Source organism: Podarcis tiliguerta (genome assembly GCF_965153285.1).
Source record: "Podarcis tiliguerta genome assembly, chromosome: 16".
NCBI classification, from domain to species: domain Eukaryota; kingdom Metazoa; phylum Chordata; class Lepidosauria; order Squamata; family Lacertidae; genus Podarcis; species Podarcis tiliguerta.
Genome location: NC_139549.1, coordinates 13,094,118 through 13,114,452, shown reverse-complemented (window position 1 = coordinate 13,114,452; position 20,335 = coordinate 13,094,118). Strand labels below are relative to the sequence as shown.

Genomic DNA, 20,335 nt, shown 5'->3' with positions numbered 1-20,335 from the left:
AGTTTGGTTTGTAAGCTGCTAGGCAGCACATAAATCAGGGGTCATCCTGTTTTGATGCCAAATCCCTTGGGGAAAGCTGGATGGCAACAGCCAGGAGTTGCAGGACCACGGATAGCTCCAAGGCGACAAGTTGCTCCAACAAAGATTGAGAGAGCAGGCATTCTTTCAAGCCTTTGCTTCCAGATTACCTCTCCCAGGCTCCACCCACTTGTAGACAACTTTTGATTCTTAGAGGACTAACTTGAAGACTGGTGAGCCTCCTCCACCCCCAAACCTCCCATCTGGCGAGATCCGTACCATTGAACCAGCGAGGTACTGTGCAGTGCCTTTGGCTCCTTGGGGTGGGGGGAGAAGGTGCCAATGAAGGTCCTGGCTCCACATCCCCTAGTGGTAATAGGGAGGTTGCTCTGGCAGATCCTGTCTGTCAACCTCAAGCTCAGTGGTCTCCTGATCTCCAGGGGCAGGCCTTGAATCTGGTTCCGGCGCTGGAGAATCCACAGCCTCCAACTCAGAGCTTTGATCACTCTGGGGTCATGACTGGGATAGCAGATGGGGTGCCCTCCAGATATCACTGGACTTCAGCTCCCATCATCCCTGACCCATTGGCCATGATGGTTGGAGCTGATGGGAGTTGGAGTCCAACCACATATGGAAGTCCACAAGTTAACTGCTCCTGCATTGAGTGTGATCTCTGCATCCCAGGGGGGTTGGGCTAGATGACCCTTGAGTTCCTTCCAACTCTACATTTCTATGATTCTATTTTTTTCTGCTTCAGTATTATTTCTGCTTCAGTAAAGAGGGATCCACTGCGGAAAAAGCCCTCTGGCCTTGGTCACTGCCACCTGCGGCTCATGAGGCTCAGAGCAGGACTTCAGGTGATGACTGGTGGTTGTGTGGAGGAAGATAACAAAGGTCCTTTGACACAGCAGGAACATTTTAAAACACTGAGATTCCCCATGCCTGTTTTATACTACAGATTACTGAAATTATTAGAAGAAAAGCCTGAGGTTCTGCAGTAACATTTTTTGATTATAGATGTTTTGGTATGACAAATTACTATTTATGAAAATTAACTGTGTTTCCCACTCTCCTCTCCCCCCCCCCCCATGGTTGGAAGCAGATGATAGGCTTCCCCGTCCCGTCCCCCCCGTCACACCCTGAAGAGTTAAAAGTGCTTGTGCCTCTGATTAAGCAGGTATGGTAAGTTTTGGCATCACCTGTTTGGTTAAACAGGTAGGGTGGGTTTTTTGGTATTAGTTAAAAAACCCTACCAAGTCTGTTTGAGTAGAAGTGACAAATGCCTCGCTCAAGCCACTCTCATCTCTCTTTTGAACTGTCACCCGTTAGACTTGGAAAAACATGGCCTCTCCCTTCCTTAACCCACTTCGCAGGGCTGCTGTGAGGCCACAATGCTGTTCCAAGGTCTTCAGGCAGGACAATAAATGTCGCCTGCAACCCAAGCTAGGAAAGCGAGGAGCAGCCAGATTCTGTATTCTCCGGAGCCACTCAGCTCTCCAGATGGTGGGGGCCGCATTTGCAAATGGAATGAGGAGAGCCACAGTCAGGCAGAAATCAAACATGCATTTTAAAGCACTTTAATTATCACTCCGGAAATCTCCCCTCCCTATCCCGCTTCAGTTAATGCACACATTACCACAGTTCGAAAGTTACGCTGTTCCTGTGTTAAATGTCAGCACACTCTCTCCAGCTAGAGTGGGAAAAGGCACACGCAAACACACACTCACTGACTGCCTAGAAAACGGAAGCATATAGCTGGGAGTGGGGGAGGCTCTGTAGGCCGTTCAGCTGAACTTCCTGTGGAAGATTCAGGGCAACAGCACCCCCAGAAGATGACAGCATCATCTGCTTGGAGGCCTCTAGAGAGGCAGAGCCCACTATCCCTCTACGCTAGGGCTGGGGAATCTGTGGCCCTCCAGACGTTGTTGGGACTCCAACTCCCATCAGCACCAGACAGCATGGCCAATGGTCAGGGATGATGGGAGTTGGAATCCAGCAACACATGGAGGGACACTGGCTCCACACCCCTGGCCAAGGCAATCGGTTTCACGGTTGCATGTTTCCTTCCATTAAGAAGTTGCTCCTGATGTTGAGATGAAATCTACCAACCTGTCACTTGTCAATCAGGTTGAAACCCTGTCCTTTTCTATGGGATAAGCCCCATCTGCACTATACATTTAAAACAGTATCATACCACTTTAAATCGCCACGCCTCCCCCAAAGAATCCTGGGAACTGTAGTTTGTTAACAGTGAAAAGAACAGGAAGGAGATCCCTATTCCCCCTCAGAGAGCTGCAGTTCCCAGAGATACCTGGGCAGAGTTATTGGCTGTTAACCACTCTGAAAATTATAGCTCTGCATAGGGCAGCCATAGGCAAACTCGGCCCTCCAGATGTTTTGGGACTACAACTCCCATCATCCCTAGCTAACAGGAGCAGTGGTCAGGGATGATGGGAGTTGTAGTCCGAAAACATCTGGAGGGCCGAGTTTGCCTATGCCTGGCATAGGGAATAGGAGCCTCCAAAGAACTCTTAGGGCACTTAATAAACTACAGTTCCCAGGAATCTTTGAGGAACGATACAGCTTTAAATGTATACTGCAGATAGGGCCACAGCCCTTCAGTTATATAAAAGGTACGATAAAGTCCCCCTGCCTCCTGGGCAGCCTTCTTCCGGCTAAAACCATACGCAGGAGACTTCCAGACTGTCAGTTTTTGGGGTGGGATTCAGCCGCTCACTGGCAAACTCAGGTTGCGTAGTTGAAGTTGGCTTGGTGATCTTGCACAACAACTCCACCAACCCCATAAATCAGACCTTTTGTAATAAGGAAAACCGGGCAGAAAATGAACTAGAAACTGACAAGGTTTGCACACCAAGTTTCCATACCGGAAGAGGTTAACATATGCACATAGATTTGAGGATCTATTTGCAGCTTGACACAATAATGGAGGGTAAAGGGTTAACAATACACATCAAGAGGAGCAAAATGGCTAAAAAGCTCTTTAAGCAGCAGGTGTGAAACCAGGGGGCACTTCCAGACTAATCCAGTGTTCCTCCAGATTTGCTTAGAGGGAGATTAGATGACCTTGACTATTTCGTGAGAATTCATTCCGATTTGTTTGTGGGGAGGTCAAAGCAAGTGTTATCCTATACTTTCCCCAGTGCACTTTCCCATTATTTTCCTTATTGCAAAAAGTCTGATCATTTTGGGTACCAGGTTTGTGGTGCAAGGCCTCCCAATTAGCTATAATTGCGCAACCTGAATTTTGCCAATATGTGATTGAACCCCACCAGGAAATAATACTGAGGGACGCGGGTGGCGCTGTGGTCTAAATCACTGAGCCTAGGGCTTGCCAATCAGAAGGTCGGCGGTTTGAATCCCCACGACGGGGTGGGCGCCCGTTGTTCGGTCCCAGCTCCTGCTGTTCAAAAGCACAGCAAAGTGCAAGCAGATAAATAGGTACTGCTCCGGTGGGAAGGTAAACGGTGTTTCCGTGCGCTGCTCTGGTTTGCCAGAAGCGGCTTAGTCATGCTGGCCACATGACCGGGAAGTTGTCTGCGGAGAAACGTCTGCTTCCTTGGCCAGTAAAGCGAGATGAGTGCCACAACCCCAGAGTCGTCTGCAACTGCACCTAACGGTCAGGGGTACCTTTACCTTTTTAACACACTACACATTCAAAGCACATTTGAAACACATTCGTTTCCTCAAAGTATTCTGGGCACTGTAGTTTGTTAAGTGCACCTGGGAATTGTAACTCTGTGAGGGGCAAACTACCATGGCCAGAATCCTTTGAAGGAAGGAATGTTCTAAATCTGCTTTAATGTGTACACAGCCTTGGTCTCGGATTGGGGGCAGACCTCTCCCACTTTCAGTGCCTTTTAACAAGCCATTGCTTGCACACCTCCAAGTCTGTCTTTGGTCTAAAAATTAGTCTTTTAAAGCAAGGTATTATTATTATTATTATTATTATTATTATTATTATTATTATTAATTAAATTTGTATACCACCCTTCATCCGTAGATCTCAGGTTGGCTGAGGATTCTCAAGATGCTAAATCCTTTGCCCAGTACAAGATTCCCCGCTTACATGGTGACATTTGCATGGAGGTTGCACACAAAAGAGCCGCTGACCTAGACCCTCACCCACCCCAGCAAAAAGTGTCTCACTGCTACTCCTCCTGCATCTTATCAGCCCTTGTTGAGGAGCGCAAGGTGTGTCTCCCACTCCTTCCCTCCGCTCCTCCAAGTGTCACATTTGCACGTTATTGTTCTCTCAACGCATCCTCTGCTGCCGAATTATCAGTCTGAATGTGTGAGAGCAAAGACTGTGTCCCAGAGCAGCTTTAATTAACAGACTCTACTCCCTCTCAGACAGACAAGTGTATGGGGGGGGGGTGGAATGTAGGCTGGAGAGAGGCAAATAAGAAGGAAAGGCAGTGAAGGGGGGAAAGCAGGTATTTTTAGAGGGGGTGTGGGAAGGCGGAAGGAATGCACATTCAAAGTTTTTTTGGGGAGACTAATTCATACCAATAATAATAATAATAAGGATTACACCAGGCAATGGGAGGTCATCCATTAGGGCAAATGGCATGTTGCTCCACCAACAACAGCCTGCCCTCAGCCAGTGCCTCCTTAGTCTCAGTATTGCTCCTTGTAGAACTCAGCAGGGAAGGAGATGGGGGCTTTGACTGTCACCGGCTCCAGCTCCCTGGTTTCCACTCGACCAGTCACAACAAGCACCACCTCCCTCTGGTGGGGGGAGCACCATTTTCACTGACTTTGGAGCAGACACACTCACCCGCACCCCAATCCTGTGTTGCATAATTAAGACAGGTGGGGCTGCCTTTGTACAGCGATTGGAAGCTTCCATTAGCGCAGAATGTGGCTGCCCAACTATGGCCGGGTTCAAGACATTGGCTGCCTGTATGCTTCCGAGCCCGGTTCAAAGCGCTGGTTTTGACCTGTAAAGCTCTCTGTGATTCAGGACCCCAGTATCTTCTGGAATGCCTCTCCTGATATGAACACAACCAGACGCTTAGTTCTTCTATGGGGGCCCTTCTCCAGGTCCCCACTGAGGGAGACTCAGAGGGTGGTGACAGGTGAGAGGGGTCTTTTCACTGGTGGCTCCCCATGTATTGAATGCTATTCCTGGAGAGGTTTGCCTGGTGCCTTCCTGACCAGAGTCACAGCTGGGAGGGGGGCACCTTCCCGGACGCCCAAGCGGCTAGCTACGCCGCTGTTCCTGACAGCTTTTCAGTGCCAGGTAAAAATTTACTCTCCCCCACCCCCCACCAAACTTTTGATGAACTGAGCAGTTGTTTTTCTGTTAGTGTGTTGCCAAACCTTTCTGTGTCTGTTATTGGGTATGTGTGTATCTTATTTCTGCACTTGTATAAATTTGTTAATGTTTTCTGTGACATTGTTAATGTTATTCACTATTTATATTTACGTTTTAAAATTTTGTTATAAGTCACATGGAGACCTCTCAGTAACAAGTGACTAATAAGTTGTTTCGTTTTTAGTATGTTTTCTGATCAAACTCATGCTTTCCAGTCAAAAAAGGATAAATTATAAACCACATTTCTTTCTTTCTTATTAATGACAGAGATATATGTGTATATATTTGTGTGTGTATGTCAATGTTATTGCTAGTAAACCTACAGAGAAGAAACATGTGTGCAAAAATAAAACTTTTTAAAAAGTTATTTAGTTAAAATATCTCCCAATGTCACATATAGGTTTACTTTATCTTGCATTCTCTCAATCCAATAAGAAATACACAAGCTCAGTTTTTCAATGAAACTTAAAATAACACTAATAGTAACACTTACATTTGGCTGGGAGGCGATACCCACAGCTAATCTTGGCTTTTCCAGTCCCGCAGCCACTCAGGGTCCGACATTCCTCTTTGAGCAAAGGCCCTGCAGCACGATGGATGCATCCGTCCACTAGCAAAGGAATGTAAAAAAAACACCTTGTCAATGTAAGAATCAGACTCGGGCATAAAGATATGGGTAGCACTGCACACACCTTGTATCAGGACAGGAAACTCGTTCATCCCAGCACAGTCTTACCTGCCTTGATTGGAAACAGGTCTCCAGTAGAAAGAATTAGTCACATCCAACACCATCTATTCAAAGCACATGTGTACCATTTTAACAGTCTTGCAAAGAATGTTGGGAAATGTAGTTTGTTAAGAGCACTGGGAATTGTAGCTCCGTGAGGAGTCTCCTAACAGCTCTTAGAAATCTCTGTTCTGACTGAAATAGTAACTGCAGTTTCCAAACACTGCTCCTTTCAAGTTTCCTTTCAACTGCTCCTTTCTGTAGTGCATTTTCCTTGACTTAGGTCACACCCGCATCAGAGACTTACCGTATTTTTCGCTCTATAAGACGCACCAGACCACAAGACGCTTTTGGAGGAGGAAAACAAGAAAAAAAATATTCTGAATCTCAGAAGCCAGAAGAGCAAGAGGGATCGCTGCGCAGTGAAGGCAGCAATCCCTCTTGCTGTTCTGGCTTCTGGGATAGCTGCACAGCCTGCATTCGCTCCATAAGACGCACACACATTTCCCCTTACTTTTTAGAAGGGAAAAAGTGAGGCTTATAGAGCAAAAAATACGGTAAAGCACATTGCTTCCCCCAAAGAATTCTGGGAACTGTAGTATGTTAAGGGTGCTGGGAAATGTACCATTGCTGGGAATCACAAATGCGGAGAGTGCTGCTGCAGTCAAGCCCTCCTTGTGGGCTTCCCACTGAGACATAGAATCATAGAATAGAATCATAGAATCATAGAGTTGGAAGAGACCACAAGGGCCATCGAGTCCAACCCCCTGCCAAGCAGGAAACACCATCAGAGCACTCCTGACATATGGTTGTCAAGCCTCTGCTTAAAGACCTCCAAAGAAGGAGACTCCACCACACTCCTTGGCAGCAAATTCCACTGTCAAACAGCTCTTACTGTCAGGAAGTTCTTCCTAATGTTTAGGTGGAATCTTCTTTCTTGTAGTTTGGATCCATTGCTCCGTGTCCGCTTCTCTGGAGCAGCAGAAAACAACCTTTCTCCCTCCTCTATGTGACATCCTTTTATATATTTGAACATGGCTATCATATCCCCCCTTAACCTCCTCTTCTCCAGGCTAAACATGCCCAGCTCCCTTAGCCGTTCCTCATAAGGCATCGTTTCCAGGCCTTTGACCATTTTGGTTGCCCTTCTCTGGACACGTTCCAGTTTGTCAGTGTCCTTCTTGAACTGTGGTGCCCAGAACTGGACACAGTACTCCAGGTGAGGTCTGACCAGAGCAGAATACAGTGGCACTATAACTTCCCTTGATCTAGATGCTATACTCCTATTGATGCAGCCCAGAATTGCATTGGCTTTTTTAGCTGCCGCGTCACACTGTTGGCTCATGTCAAGTTTGTGGTCAACCAAGACTCCTAGATCCTTTTCACATGTACTGCTCTCAAGCCAGGTGTCACCCATCTTGTATTTGTGCCCCTCATTTTTTTTGCCCAAGTGCAATACTTTACATTTCTCCCTGTTAAAATTCATCTTGTTTGTTTTGGCCCAGTTCTCTAATCTGTCAAGGTCGTTTTGAAGTGTGATCCTGTCCTCTGGGGTGTTAGCCACCCCTCCCAGTTTAGTGTCATCTGCAAATTTGATCAGGATGCCCTTGAGTCCATCTTCCAAGTCGTTGATAAAGATGTTGAATAAGACCGGGTCCAAGACAGAACCCTGTGGCACCCCACTAGTCACTCTTCTCCAGGATGAAGAGGAACCATTGATGAGCACCCTTTGGGTCCGGTCAGTCAGCCAGTTACAAATCCACTGAGTGGTAGCATAGTCAAGACCGCATTTTACCAGCTTCTTTACAAGAATATCACGGGGCACCTTGTCAAATGCCTTGCTGAAATCAAGGTAGGCTACATCCACTGCGTTCCCTTCATCTACCAGGCTTGTAATTCTGTCAAAAAATGAGATCTGGTTGGCCACTGAGCTAACAGGAAACTAGACTAGATGGGCCTCTGGCCTAATCCTGCAGGGCTCTGCTTATGCTCTTACTACACGGACCCTCCATGTGAAGAGGCAGTATACCTCAGAATACAACTTGCTGAAGTCAAAGAATGGGGAAGGGCCATTGCCTTTTACACCCGGCTTTGTGAGCTTCCCAGAGATTGGTTGTTTGTAGAAAGAGGACCTGATGGATGGTTAGCCTTCTCCAGCATTTTTTAGGTTATAAGGATTTTGGTGGGGGGAGAGAAGGAGAGCGTGGCCAGGTGTTCCAAGGCCTAAAGGGGATGGGTGATTTGCTGTCCACTCTCGAGTACATTAGAGAGAAGCATTGATCAGGAGGGTCCATTATTAGCTCATTCACAGTCCATCTCCTAATCCATAAAACAATATTTTATCAGCTGTACTCCAAGGGGAGTCGATAAAAACCACAGAGGCAATGGGCAATTTTTTGATCGTACAAAGTTGTCACCTCCCCCAACCCCCGTTAGCCTGGCTCTCTATGTGGGCGCAAATGAGAGGAAGAGATATAAATACACACATTGACTGTAGGAATCAGACAACTGTAGCCAGGTAAGTAACCCAGTGTGATGGGCGGCAGGGGATATACCCAGCATGTGCGTTGTAACGGTTAGTGTGTCAGGTTAGGACTTGGGAGACCAGAGTTCAAATCCTCACTCAGCTATGAAGCTCACTGGACGACCTTAGACCAATCACTGCCTCTCAGCCAAACAGGGGTGTTGTGAGGATAAAATGGAGGAGGGGAATTATGTATGCCACCGTGAGTTGATTGGTGGAAAGGTGGGATATAAATGTAATACTACTACTAACTTCTGAAAAGAGAGACTGGAAGACGCGGGTGGCGCTGTGGGTAAAACCTCAGCGCCTAGGACTTGCCGATCGCATGGTCGGCGGTTCGAATCCCCGCGGCGGGGTGCGTTCCCGTCGCTCGGTCCTAGCGCCTGCCAACCTAGCAGTTCGAAAGCACCCCTAAGTGCAAGTAGATAAATAGGGACCGTTTACCAGCAGGAAGGTAAACAGTGTTCCGTGTGCTGCGCTGGCTCGCCAGATGCAGCTTGTCACGCTGGCCACGTGACCCGGAAGTGTCTGTGGACAGCACTGGCTCCCGGCCTCTAGAGTGAGATGAGCGCACAACCCTAGAGTCTGGCAAGACTGGCCCGTACGGGCAGGGGTACCTTTACCTTTACACTACTAACTTCTGAAAAGAGAGACTGGAAGTTGAGAGAGGATGCCTGGTCTAATGGGGTTGGCTGGATTACACCAGCATTCAACACACATTTGTTGCAACCCCCATTTGTCTTCACTGCTTTTTTCAGATGGTGGGCTCCTCCATTTGGCCTGTTTACTGATATTTCCCCCAGATTCGCTTGCACTAAGCTTCCATGGAGGTTATGTGATGCCCAGCTCTTTATTGAACATTTATTTTGATTTGTTTGTGCATTTGCTCTGATTTGTCTTCCTGTCCATCAGTGGTTATCCTACACTTTCCAATGCATTTCTCCATTGCTTTCCAAACTGTTAGAAGTCAGTGGATTGTTTTTAAGTGGATTTGTTGCTGTAGGGCAACACAGCACTTTAATCCACCTCAATTGTGCAAATCTAAATTTCCTGCACATGACTGAATCCTTCCTGCAAAACAGCGACAGTCTAGAGTCAACCTGTACGTCAACTAGGGTTGCTAAACCTATTTTCCCCCGCCCAGCCCTACACACAAAGTTTCAAACCCCAGAGCAGACCTAGCAGCAAACCAAACTAGCTGTAATTTCCTCATCTGAAGAAGCAGAATGGATATAAATTCAATAGACACATGTCCACTGAGCAATAATGCAGGCGGATTATTTCATATGCTCCAACTGCCCCTAACAGAGACAGTCACTGTTTTCTGGGACTTGACCTTGGTAAACTCCAGGCCCTGTGTAGTTGTCGCTGCTTTTGCTTTTGGGGAATGTTTGCATTTTTGGGTTCAGGTGTTAGGAGTCACCATTTCCCACCTCCCTCCCGCCAATAAAATCTCAGAGTGGAGAAGCATCATGTCCTTGGTGCTTGTGCACCTTAATGCAGTTGCTGAGGTGTACCCGTATTTTTCGCTCTATAACACGCACCAGACCATAACACGCACGTAGTTTTTAGAGGAGGAAAACAAGAATAAAAAATATTCTAAACGAAATAGTGGCTATATGATTTTTGTGGTTCATGCTTTGGCCACGGACATGTGATCTGAAAGTGAGTTTGGAGTAGCCCAATGCAAAAATCCTGAGGATCCATGTGGATTCATGCTTTGTAACCATGGAGGAGGGAAGGAAGGGGAACCATGGATCTTCTGCTCACGACTGCAGCAGATCCCCCCCCCCGCCACCCGCAGGCATTCGCGCCATAACACGCACAGACATTTCCCCTTACTTTCTAGGAGGAAAAAAGTGAGTGTTGTGGTGCAAAAAATACGGTATTATGAAATGTTGATAACCCACTGCTGTTCAGCTCTGATTATCCTAGCATATTCTGAACCGCCCTCTTGGCTTCTAAACTGGGGGAAGATGGGCTGCTGCAGAAGGAATGAACACGGGAAGAAAACAGGTGAAGCAGAACCTCCCAAAATGTACAAGACTGAGCGTGCGGCTGGTGGTATGTGTCTGCGCACAGACTCAGGGAATCTCTCCGGGCAGAGGCGCATAAGATTATGTATGCAAGGTGTGAAGCAAGCAGAGAGTGAGAAGTTTTTGTTCCTCTCTCATAATGCTAGAACTCTGAATGGTGAAAGTTTCAGGACAGAGAAAACAAATAGACTTCATTACACAGTGCACAGCTTAATGGTGGAACTCCCTGCCACAAAATGGCTACTAGCCATTATGGCTACTAGCCGTGATGGCTCTTCTCATGTTCTTAACTTTCTTAGGTATGAGGATTGCAGTGTTACAAGCTTGTCTCCGTTCTTGCCTGTGAATTTTTCAAGAGTCCACTGTTTATGCCTATTATGTAGGGGGATGACCTGGGGTGGGGAGATGAGGACTAGGGGCAGCTAGAGGGTATTGCTGTGACCAATGCGCATTGGTGCCAGTTCTGCAGCTTGAAATGGAACTGATGGGGTGAGAGGAGACAAGGATGCTTTCAAGCCCAACTGTCCTGACGCTCCCAATAATGGTGGGAGGAAGGCGGGGTGTGTGTGCGCTTGTTGGCATCTGGGCTATTTCTGGCAGCGTACAAAGCAGGGGGCCTCTGGGGAGGCGCCTGTCATCTCCGTTCACCACAAAGGAGATTGTGCCCAAGGTTAGCAGCTCCCCCCCCATCTCTCTCTCTCCCCGCCACCCCCCGCCACTCCAACTCCCGTTCTTCCAAGCTTATTCTTGTGCTGTGTTTGACAGGCCTGAGGCCTGAGGCCTATACAGCGGGGAACCCAGGCAGCAGCCAAGCAGAAATTCCCACACTTAATACAGCCTTGCTTACCCTCGGCAACCATAAGCCCCTTCCCCTTGCCAGCTCTGGATCGAGACAACCTGGAAGGCTCTATGTGCAGCTAATCCCCACAATTATAATTGCAGACGAGGATTTTGACTGGCCCAGCCAAAATCTCCTTCTGCTGGCCAGTTGTTAGAACACAAGGATGTAAAACCCAGGTGAGAGAGAGAGAGAGAGAGAGAGAGAGAGAGAGAGAGAGAGAATTTGTGTGTGTTTGTGTGCATGTGATTTTCCTGCTCTCTATATGGTGCATTTTTATTTTAGAAAAAGGAAAGAAGGAAGGAAGGAAGGAAGGAAGGAAGGAAGGAAGGAAGGAGCCCGTCTCCTTCAGAAAGGGCACTCTACACATGCTCAATAACACTGTCTTGAAAAGACATTTTGAAAGGCAAGATACTTTGAATTATCAAGAAGTTCACTCTTAAAACCCTTCAAATAAAATATACTAGTTCTACGCAATGAAAGGCACCATGCATGTGCTCAGAGGCACCTGAACAAATTTCAGGCTCTATTTCCAAGTAGAAATTTTAATGTATCCTGCATATATGGGTGATGACTGCATATGTCTGTTTCGCCAGGTGCACATAGGGTCTGTTCTCAAGTTTGCCACAGGCACATGGATATAGCTCTGTACCATTCTCTCTTCCTAGACCATGGCAGCGCTTGCCTGCATGCCTCCTCTCAGCAGTGGATGTGGAGGAACGCATATGGTTGCCTAGCAACTGCATCTGAGAGACTCTGGGCCTACCTGGACCAGGGATGGAGCTCTGATGGCTAAAGGGTCCCTCATTTGGGACAAATGCTCCATTCATTATGCCCCCCCAGCAAGGAAGATGCACCCCCTCTGTCTCCCCTGTAGTCACTTGATGGACTGCTCTCTCTTCCCTCCCCCTGGCCTGCCCTCAGTCCTTGAATCAGCTGTTTTTCCGCCCTGACACCCAGCCTGTTAATGCGAATGAGTTTTGCCATCACGCATGGTTCCCCATCTCTTCTGCGCGCTGATACTCCCACACAGAGATGCTCTGAGATGGAGACCAAAAGTGACATATTTCAAGGAGACCCAGAGAGGGCAGAGGATAAGGGGGGTGGGGGATGGCGCCAGCCAAGAGGGTCCCAACTTAAAGAAAGCAAGAAGACAGAGGTTAGAAAGTGGGACATCCAGGTCATCTTAGCACCAGTGGAACCCTTCAGCCATTTCCATTACAGAGACCCACATCCGATGAGTTGTATTAGTTTATGTTGACTAAATCTGTATAAATTTGCATATGAGGAAAGAGGGAGGAGTATATCTTGATCGAAAAGCTTACCGGTTGTAGCCAACTAAGTTCTACTCAGAGTAGACCCACTGAAATAGATGAACTTAACTTAAAGGTAAAGGGACCCCTGAACATTAGGTCCAGTCATGGCCGACTGTGGGGTTGCGGCGCTCATCTCGGTTTATTGGCCAAGGGAGCCGGCGTACAGCTTCTGGGTCATGTGGCCAGCATGACGAAGCCACTTCTGGCAAACCAGAGCAGCGCACGGAAACGCCATTTACCTTCCCGCCGGAGCGGTACCTATTTATCTGCTTGCACTTTGAGGTGCTTTTGAACTGCTAGGTTAGCAGGGACTGAGCAACGGGAGCTCACCCCGTCCTGGGGATTCAAACCGCCAACCATCTGATCGGCAAGTCCTAGGCTCTGTGGTTTAACCCACAGCGCCACCTGCGTCCCTGAACTTAACTTAGTCCCGTCTATTAACTTCAATGGGTCTACTCTGAGTGGGACTAGCACTGTATATAACCCATGCTTCCTTTGTGTTTAGATGATTCACAAACAGATTGTGGGGGGTACTGTCATTAGAAGAGGCCTCCCTCCCCATATTATCACACACAGGAGGGAATGCATTTTTTAAGGCAGCCTTTACCAGTTGTGATTTGTATTTATATTGATTTTTTAAAAATGAAAGAAATCCAAATACGTTAAAAAGCTGCCCCCTGATTAATTAGGGCCACCTTTTTAGTTGATCAGAATGTTTTTGACTGACTAAGCATTGAAGCCCTTGTTATTACTAGTGATTTGTATATAACATTTAGCAGACGTGACAACCCAACTCTTATTCCCCTCCTATCAATACTTGATTTCTAGCCACTGGCATTCCCATTTTATAGACAAGGTGCTGAGGCTGAGAGAGGGAACTAGCATGTACTGTTGCATTGGACTCACAGAGACTCTTGAGAGATGTGGGAGGACTGCCGTGGGGCCCAAAGGAAATGGAGGGGGTTGGTGGGAGCAGAATAAATGAACATGCACATCACTGGGGTATCAATAGCTCTCCCATACGGAATGCCCCCGCAAAAGCACTAGGAGGCGCTGCAGTGCAGAGAGTGAGGAAAACAGGACAAGCGTTCCTCTCCCCTCGCCCCCAACCCCAACCGCATTCATGGCTCCCCAGAACAGGGTGAGCCCAATCCCATTGTCCAGAGAAGGGCTTGCCGCCCACGCTGGTCCCCACCGCAGCCACCCTGAGTGCTTCTTCTGGGCTGTTTGGAGCAGGGTGCATGTGTTTTTCCTGCCCGCCTGCTGTCTGTGCTGTGCACAGGTATCTCATAAGGTGCTTTTCATAATCTGTCCTTTGGCATCCCTACATATGTGTGTTGGACATTCTTGGCGGGGGGCACAGCCTGTGTATGTTTGGGGTGTTTGTGGGGTGTGCTGCTGAGAACCACGTGCATTTGTTTCCCTGATCAGGCTGAGTAGTGCGGTTGCGGCATGTGGCTGTCTGACTGGAGACCGGCAGAGCATGTGGCGGGCATCCCTGGGGTGTGCAGTGTGTGCCGACTGGCCACCATGCTGGGATGTCATCTGCACCCTGTCCCTTGTTTGTTAGATTGAGCTGCTTCAGCACACACATGCAAAGGGTGCTTGGGAACCCTCCCCTGTGTGTCAAGAGGTGGGCCCTGTTCCCATGGCAATGCCAGCTGAGCTGGCTCTCTGTGGCTGGTTGGCTTCTGTTCTCTCTGCCAGGTGGGAGCTGATTCATTTCACATTTGCCCTTCTCAGGGGCTCCTGGGCAGGTTTGGATGTGGCATGCTTTAGACCAAGTTAACTTAGGCCAGAGTCATTTACTGTGGTTTCCCATAGTTAGGATTGCTATGCCCATTAGGTCCATTAATTTCAATGGGTCTACTCTGAGTAAAAGTTGAACACCACTGTATGTGCGAAGATGCATATGTTAGGGAGAAATGTCTATAAAAATGCATATTATTGAAGATTACATACAAAAAAAGCATTATATGAGGAGAAATTGCTTGCAGGGGGGAAGTGTATGTTAGTCAAAACTGCATACAAAAATGTGCTTCTCAGGAGTAATGCTAAAATGATAGTGAATTTTCATGAGGATTAAAAATAAATAAATCAGTAATTGCTGCAGAAATGCAGAAAACTAAATTTCAGACTGGAAAAATAAGAAACTTCAAGAACCAAAGTTGCCAGATTTGTCCAGCCCTAGAAGTCACCAACATGTTATAAGCCCCACCCTGCCGCGAGCAGGATCAGCCCCTCCCATGCCCTCTTTTCCTTCCCCAAAGATCAGCTTTATGCAATCCAGAGCAGTCACAGTTAGAGAACAGATGTCTCACAGAAGGTCTTTGCAGAGCAAACAGCACCAGATGCCTTTAATAAGAGGACCAAGACACACCACAGAGGGGGGGGGGGTGCGTGTGAGGGGGGGGATGAGTGTGTGCCCCCCCACCAGCAGCAATTCAGCAACCACTCCTGGTGCCTTTTTATTTTTATTTCTTTTTCTTTCTTTTTTATTAGACTCATAAAAACCAAATGGAAGAATTGAACATAATATTTACAAAAGGGAAATATAATTTACAGGAGTGTTGAAACCAGTCATGAAACTTTTCACCATGACACAATGAGCCGTGACTAAAAGCATCCAATAGATTCAGCTTTGGAGATGCAGAGGTTTGTGGGCTTCGGGTATGTGGGGCAGGAGAGGGAAGCAGGGGAGAGACACCACATGATTCAGCTGTTGAATTTCCACCCCATAATGAAACTAAACCCCTGTCATATGGCAACCTAAACTAACTGGCTAAGGAAAATATACATACATGGAAAACCCAGGATTCCTTCCCAACCCATGATATGGCAATCAGACCCAAAGCATGAATGTAATCCATAAATCCCCTGAAAAGATTTTTAATTGGTGAGGGGGTAAACCCCACTGAACACAATGAGACCTCCTTAAAAAATAATATGCATGTGAAAGATTGCACTCTTATGCTCCTATGTTCTGGGAGAGGGGGCGCCCAGCCACCTTACATAAAACGCCTTAGCTCTCTGATAGTGTCCCCCCTTGTTTTCCTGACTGGCATTTCTTATCCCGCTTCCATACAAACACACAAAAGGCCTAGTCCCAGCATCCACCACAGCCCATCCTAAACAAGCCTGATGAAAGCAACCAGTACTTCTCCCCCTCCCGCCAGCTGCCCTTCCTGTGTGTAGGCCTCTAATCCCCCCTCAAGGGCAAATCAATGGGATCGCTCCGTAATCTACTTTCCCCGAGATCTCCTTACATAAAGAAGGGGGTGGGCGCCCGCCAGGCCCATCTGTCAAGTCTGAGAATTATACCCTCAGATCTCATCAGGGCCCATTTCATTCCTCTTTCCCCAATGGCTGCTGGGCATCTCTGAGGCCTTGTAGCTCAAGGAGGAGGAGTGGCGGCCGGCTGTCACGACACGCGGCCAGGATCAGGGTTCTCGAACCAAGCCTTCAACCCCCAAGTGGAAAAATCCTCCCAGCTGGTGGTTTCGCCTCTTGGCGTCAAAGAGCGCTTTATCCTGGTGTTTGTGGCAATGGGCTGATTTTTCCTGCATGGATGATGCCACAGGGGTGGGAAACAGTCAAGAGCTTTCCCCCTCAAAGCCTTGAAGGTGGGATGGAATCGTGGGCCACATTCACACCATACATGGAGTGCCACTTTAAACAGTCATGGCTTCCCACAAAGAATTCTGGGTGCTGTGGTTTGTTAAGGGTGCTGAGAGTTATTAAGAGACTCCTCTATTCCCCTCCTGGAGCAAAAATCTTAGAGTTATTCAACAATCAATCCCTCTTTACTGGGAACTGTAGAAATCGTGTTGGACAAAGACCTGGGAGACCAGGGTTCGTATCTCTACTTAGCCATGAACTGACTAGCTGAGCTTGGGCCAGTCACTGCCTCTCTCAACCTAACCTACCTCACAGGGTTCTTGTAGGGATTAAATGAGGAGGGGGAGAAAAATGTATGCCACCTTACACTCCTTTGAGAAAAAGGTGGGCTATAAATGCAACAAACAAACAAACAAACAACATTCTCCTAATATACACCTGTTTGTATGCAATGTTGCTTAATAGACCAATATTTGCAAAACAATTTCCCCATATAACACATTTTTGAAATTTTCACTATATATTTTACACACACTTAGTCTAGTACATGCCTTTTTGTTCACATTCCCTGGCTGGAGAATTGCATTGCAAAAGTTGGAGAAGTGTGAATGTGTTTTAGGTCATGTATAGATTCAGAAGGGACGCGGGTGGCGCTGTGGGTTAAAGCCTCAGTGCCTAGGGCTTGCCGATCGAAAGGTCGGCGGTTCGAATCCCCGCGGCGGGGTGCGCTCCCGCTGTTCGGTCCCAGCGCCTGCCAACCTAGCAGTTCGAAAGCACCCCTGGGTGCAAGTAGATAAATAGGGACCGCTTACTAGCGGGAAGGTAAACGGCGTTTCCGTGTGCGGCTCTGGCTCGCCAGAGCAGCGATGTCACGCTGGCCACGTGACCCGGAAGTGTCTTCGGACAGCGCTGGCCCTTGGCCTCTTTGAGTGAGATGGGCGCACAACCCTAGAGTCTGTCAAGACTGGCTCGTACGGGCAGGGGTACCTTTACCTTTTTTATAGATTCAGAAAGTGCGGATTAGGTACAGTAGGTTCGCCTTTAAATAAGAACTGAATTGAATTTCCTCCCCCCCCCCCTGCACAATGCCCCAGTCTGTGACAGCTTCTGGCGCATCAGCCTCCCCAAAGCTGCTTTCAGCTCTGGTTATACCCAGGTTTTCATGGAAGAAGGTGCCACCGCATTCAACAAGACTTTGGGGCTTCGGACAACAACGAACAAGGGCATGCGATCTTGCACCTTCAGTAAACATTTTGGCAGATGCTCAGTTCCAAAGCATATGCACCAAAATGTGCAATAATAATAATAATAATAATAGTAATAAGAAATCCTTTTAAAACTGCAAGGTACAGTTGCAGTGTATATTTTGCTTTGACCCTTTCCTTCCTGCCTTCCCATCCTCCTCCCCAGAACGCTAATTATACAGATCAAAGCCTGCGTGTTAAGCGTGGGCATTCCCCAATGAGGCTCACAAGTTTGTATCTCCTAATAGCCACATATAGGCTGGAGGCAAAAGCAGTTAGCAGCAGAGTCTCTAGGTAAGGGCTGGAGGGAGGCGGGGGGGGGGATGGAGAATGAGAACGGCAGCAGCAACTGATGGTTAGGCCCATCTGCGGCAAAGGCAGTTGCTAATCAGCCCGCCAAGACAGCCTCCTTTTTTTCCTAGGCATTAATTAAGTCTCGGAGGCTTCATTCATCCACCATGCAGCCTCAGCGCAGATCTAGGGCACAGTCAATAAAGCTCTCCTAGCTACAATGAGCAAGGATGGAAGTTTCAATGGAGCTGAAAGAGTTAGCAAAGGGTTTGTGCTAATGCAACCCCATATTTCTCGAAAACATAATTCTACACCCCTCCTGACCAACCTGCCGCTCTCCAGATGTTTTGGACTACAACTCCCATCAGCCCCACCCATCCTAGCCACTGGTCAGGGATGATGGGAGTTATCGTCCCAAACAGCTGGAAGGCACCAAGTTGGGGAAGGCTTCCAGGAGATAGCTGTTTACCTGGCATTCTGGCTTTTGAGGCTACTGGATGTATGTTTACAATCACAATGGCTAGAAAGCAAAAGTTCTCACCCTGCATATTTACAGAATTGTGGAAAACAACATTTTACATACTTTTTAGTGAACATCTAAACCAGGGCTGGGAAGCCTTTAGCCCATAGCCCTCATTAGGAAAAGGTAAAATTTGGCCCACAAAGGCATTTCTGGCAAACCATGCCTTCCTGTCAGTCACCTGATATCATTATGATGTCATGCGACAACTGGAAAGGGGCTCCCATTTGGAAACAGACTTCTAAATAATGCCACTGATCAGTGGAGAGACATCTGCTTTTGAAGTCTGTTTCCAAGCAGGTCATGTTGAAACCTCTTCCAAAGGTGCTTCAAAGGTGAGCTCCTTTTAAGTTGTTACCTGATGCCATAATGATATCAGGTGATTGACAGGAAGGTGGCCCTGCCCACCTGTCAAAGTTGGCCTGTGGTGGGGCTGGAGGAAAGCGGAATCCGACTCACTGGCTGGATCCAGCTCCCCACCCCTGACCTAAACATAGCACACACCCAATAGAGTTAAGCTGTACTCCACAGCATCTTACCAGTATATTAGCTAGTCCCATTTTACTTGATGTATAAGAATACACTGTTGGGCTGCAGGCCATAGCAGGGCTGGATGGATCTGTCAGTTATGGTTCTCTCAGTTTCTTATGTTTACAAGCATAAATTTGGTTCCCCACATTTCTTCAGCAATTCTCCTTTTTAAAAAAAGTTCATCAAAATTCATCAGCATTCTAATGTGAATTTTTCCTAATAAATAATTTTCTATGCAATTTTGCCCAATGTACACAATTTTGCAAAGCCATACCCATCATATTTTCACTAATAAATGCATTTTAATGCACACTGTACTCTAGTACATGCAGTGTTGCAAAATTCAGAGAACTGGAAATTTTGAATGCTCGGCATGTCTTGGTTTGCATGTTATTTTGGAAATTATGGATTTGGTACGTTCACTTTGAATTTGAATTTACTTGAGATTCTCCCCTACTCCTAGCAAAGGAGCCAACTCCTAGGGGCCAAGGACCCTTCAGCCCCGGCAATAAAGTATTTGAGGGCACCGTGGGTCTCCAAAGTTGATGGGCATTGCCATTCAAATGGTGTTTGTGTGACTGGCTATGCAGGGCAGCGCCCCTCCCATATTTTATTGAAGTTGACACCCCTGATCACTAGTTCACAATTCACTCTCTTGGGAATAAATGTGAACCTAAGTCCCCACTTCTGAAATCCAATAGTCTCATTGCCTTGTACCACACTCACTGTGCCACGCTTCCTCCACCTTGAGAAAATAAAACAAACTGATAAGCTAGGCTCTTCGGAGCAGGAAAAGATGTACACAGGTGTGCAGCCTCCAAACAACCACTTTAAAAGAAGAAAATTAAAATGGAATTCCAGGTTTTTAATATGGCAAAGGGAGAAGGAACGCTGTCCTCCATCTCTAACCATAGCATAGTGATGTCACCAGCTGTCACTAACTGCATCACACGAGCAACTAAAAAGCCAGCTTTCAAAAGCATTACTGGCATGCAATATTTTCAGTGACATTAAAAGAAATAAAACTGAAAAGTGTGCACATTTTAATTCGTATTTGGCACAGGAAAATTTTGAAAGGTAAGATTTTGCTGCAATGACGTTTCTTATGCAGTGAAAACAGATGCCCAACAATATGGTACTTGGGGAGGACGGTATTTTCTGGTTGGAATTGGATCACTCCCCCTACTGGAAAGAAGTTTTCCTGCAACAGGAGTCAAGCCATTTCTGTTCACCCCGGAGCCACAGTGGAGAGGCATGAATTATATACAAGTCCCAGGTTACATAAGCGAGCTAAATAATAGATAATAAATAATAGTTAATAAATAATAGATCAG

The 20,335-nt window shown here is 47.1% G+C and overlaps 1 protein-coding gene across 7 annotated transcripts in view; it reads right to left on the bottom strand.

The window, feature by feature from the left end:
• Window positions 1–20,335, bottom strand: part of MACROD1 (mono-ADP ribosylhydrolase 1) — a 413,075-nt gene that overhangs the window by 116,859 nt on the left and 275,881 nt on the right. For all 7 annotated transcript variants that reach the window (XR_014506168.1, XR_014506169.1, XM_083418814.1 and 4 more), the window contains one exon: window positions 5,850–5,966. Coding sequence is in view for 5 of the 7 variants with exons in the window: in XM_083418814.1 (XP_083274940.1) it covers window positions 5,850–5,966 (117 nt within the window). In the remaining 2 variants the exon portion in view is untranslated. The remainder of the gene's footprint in view (window positions 1–5,849; window positions 5,967–20,335) is intronic.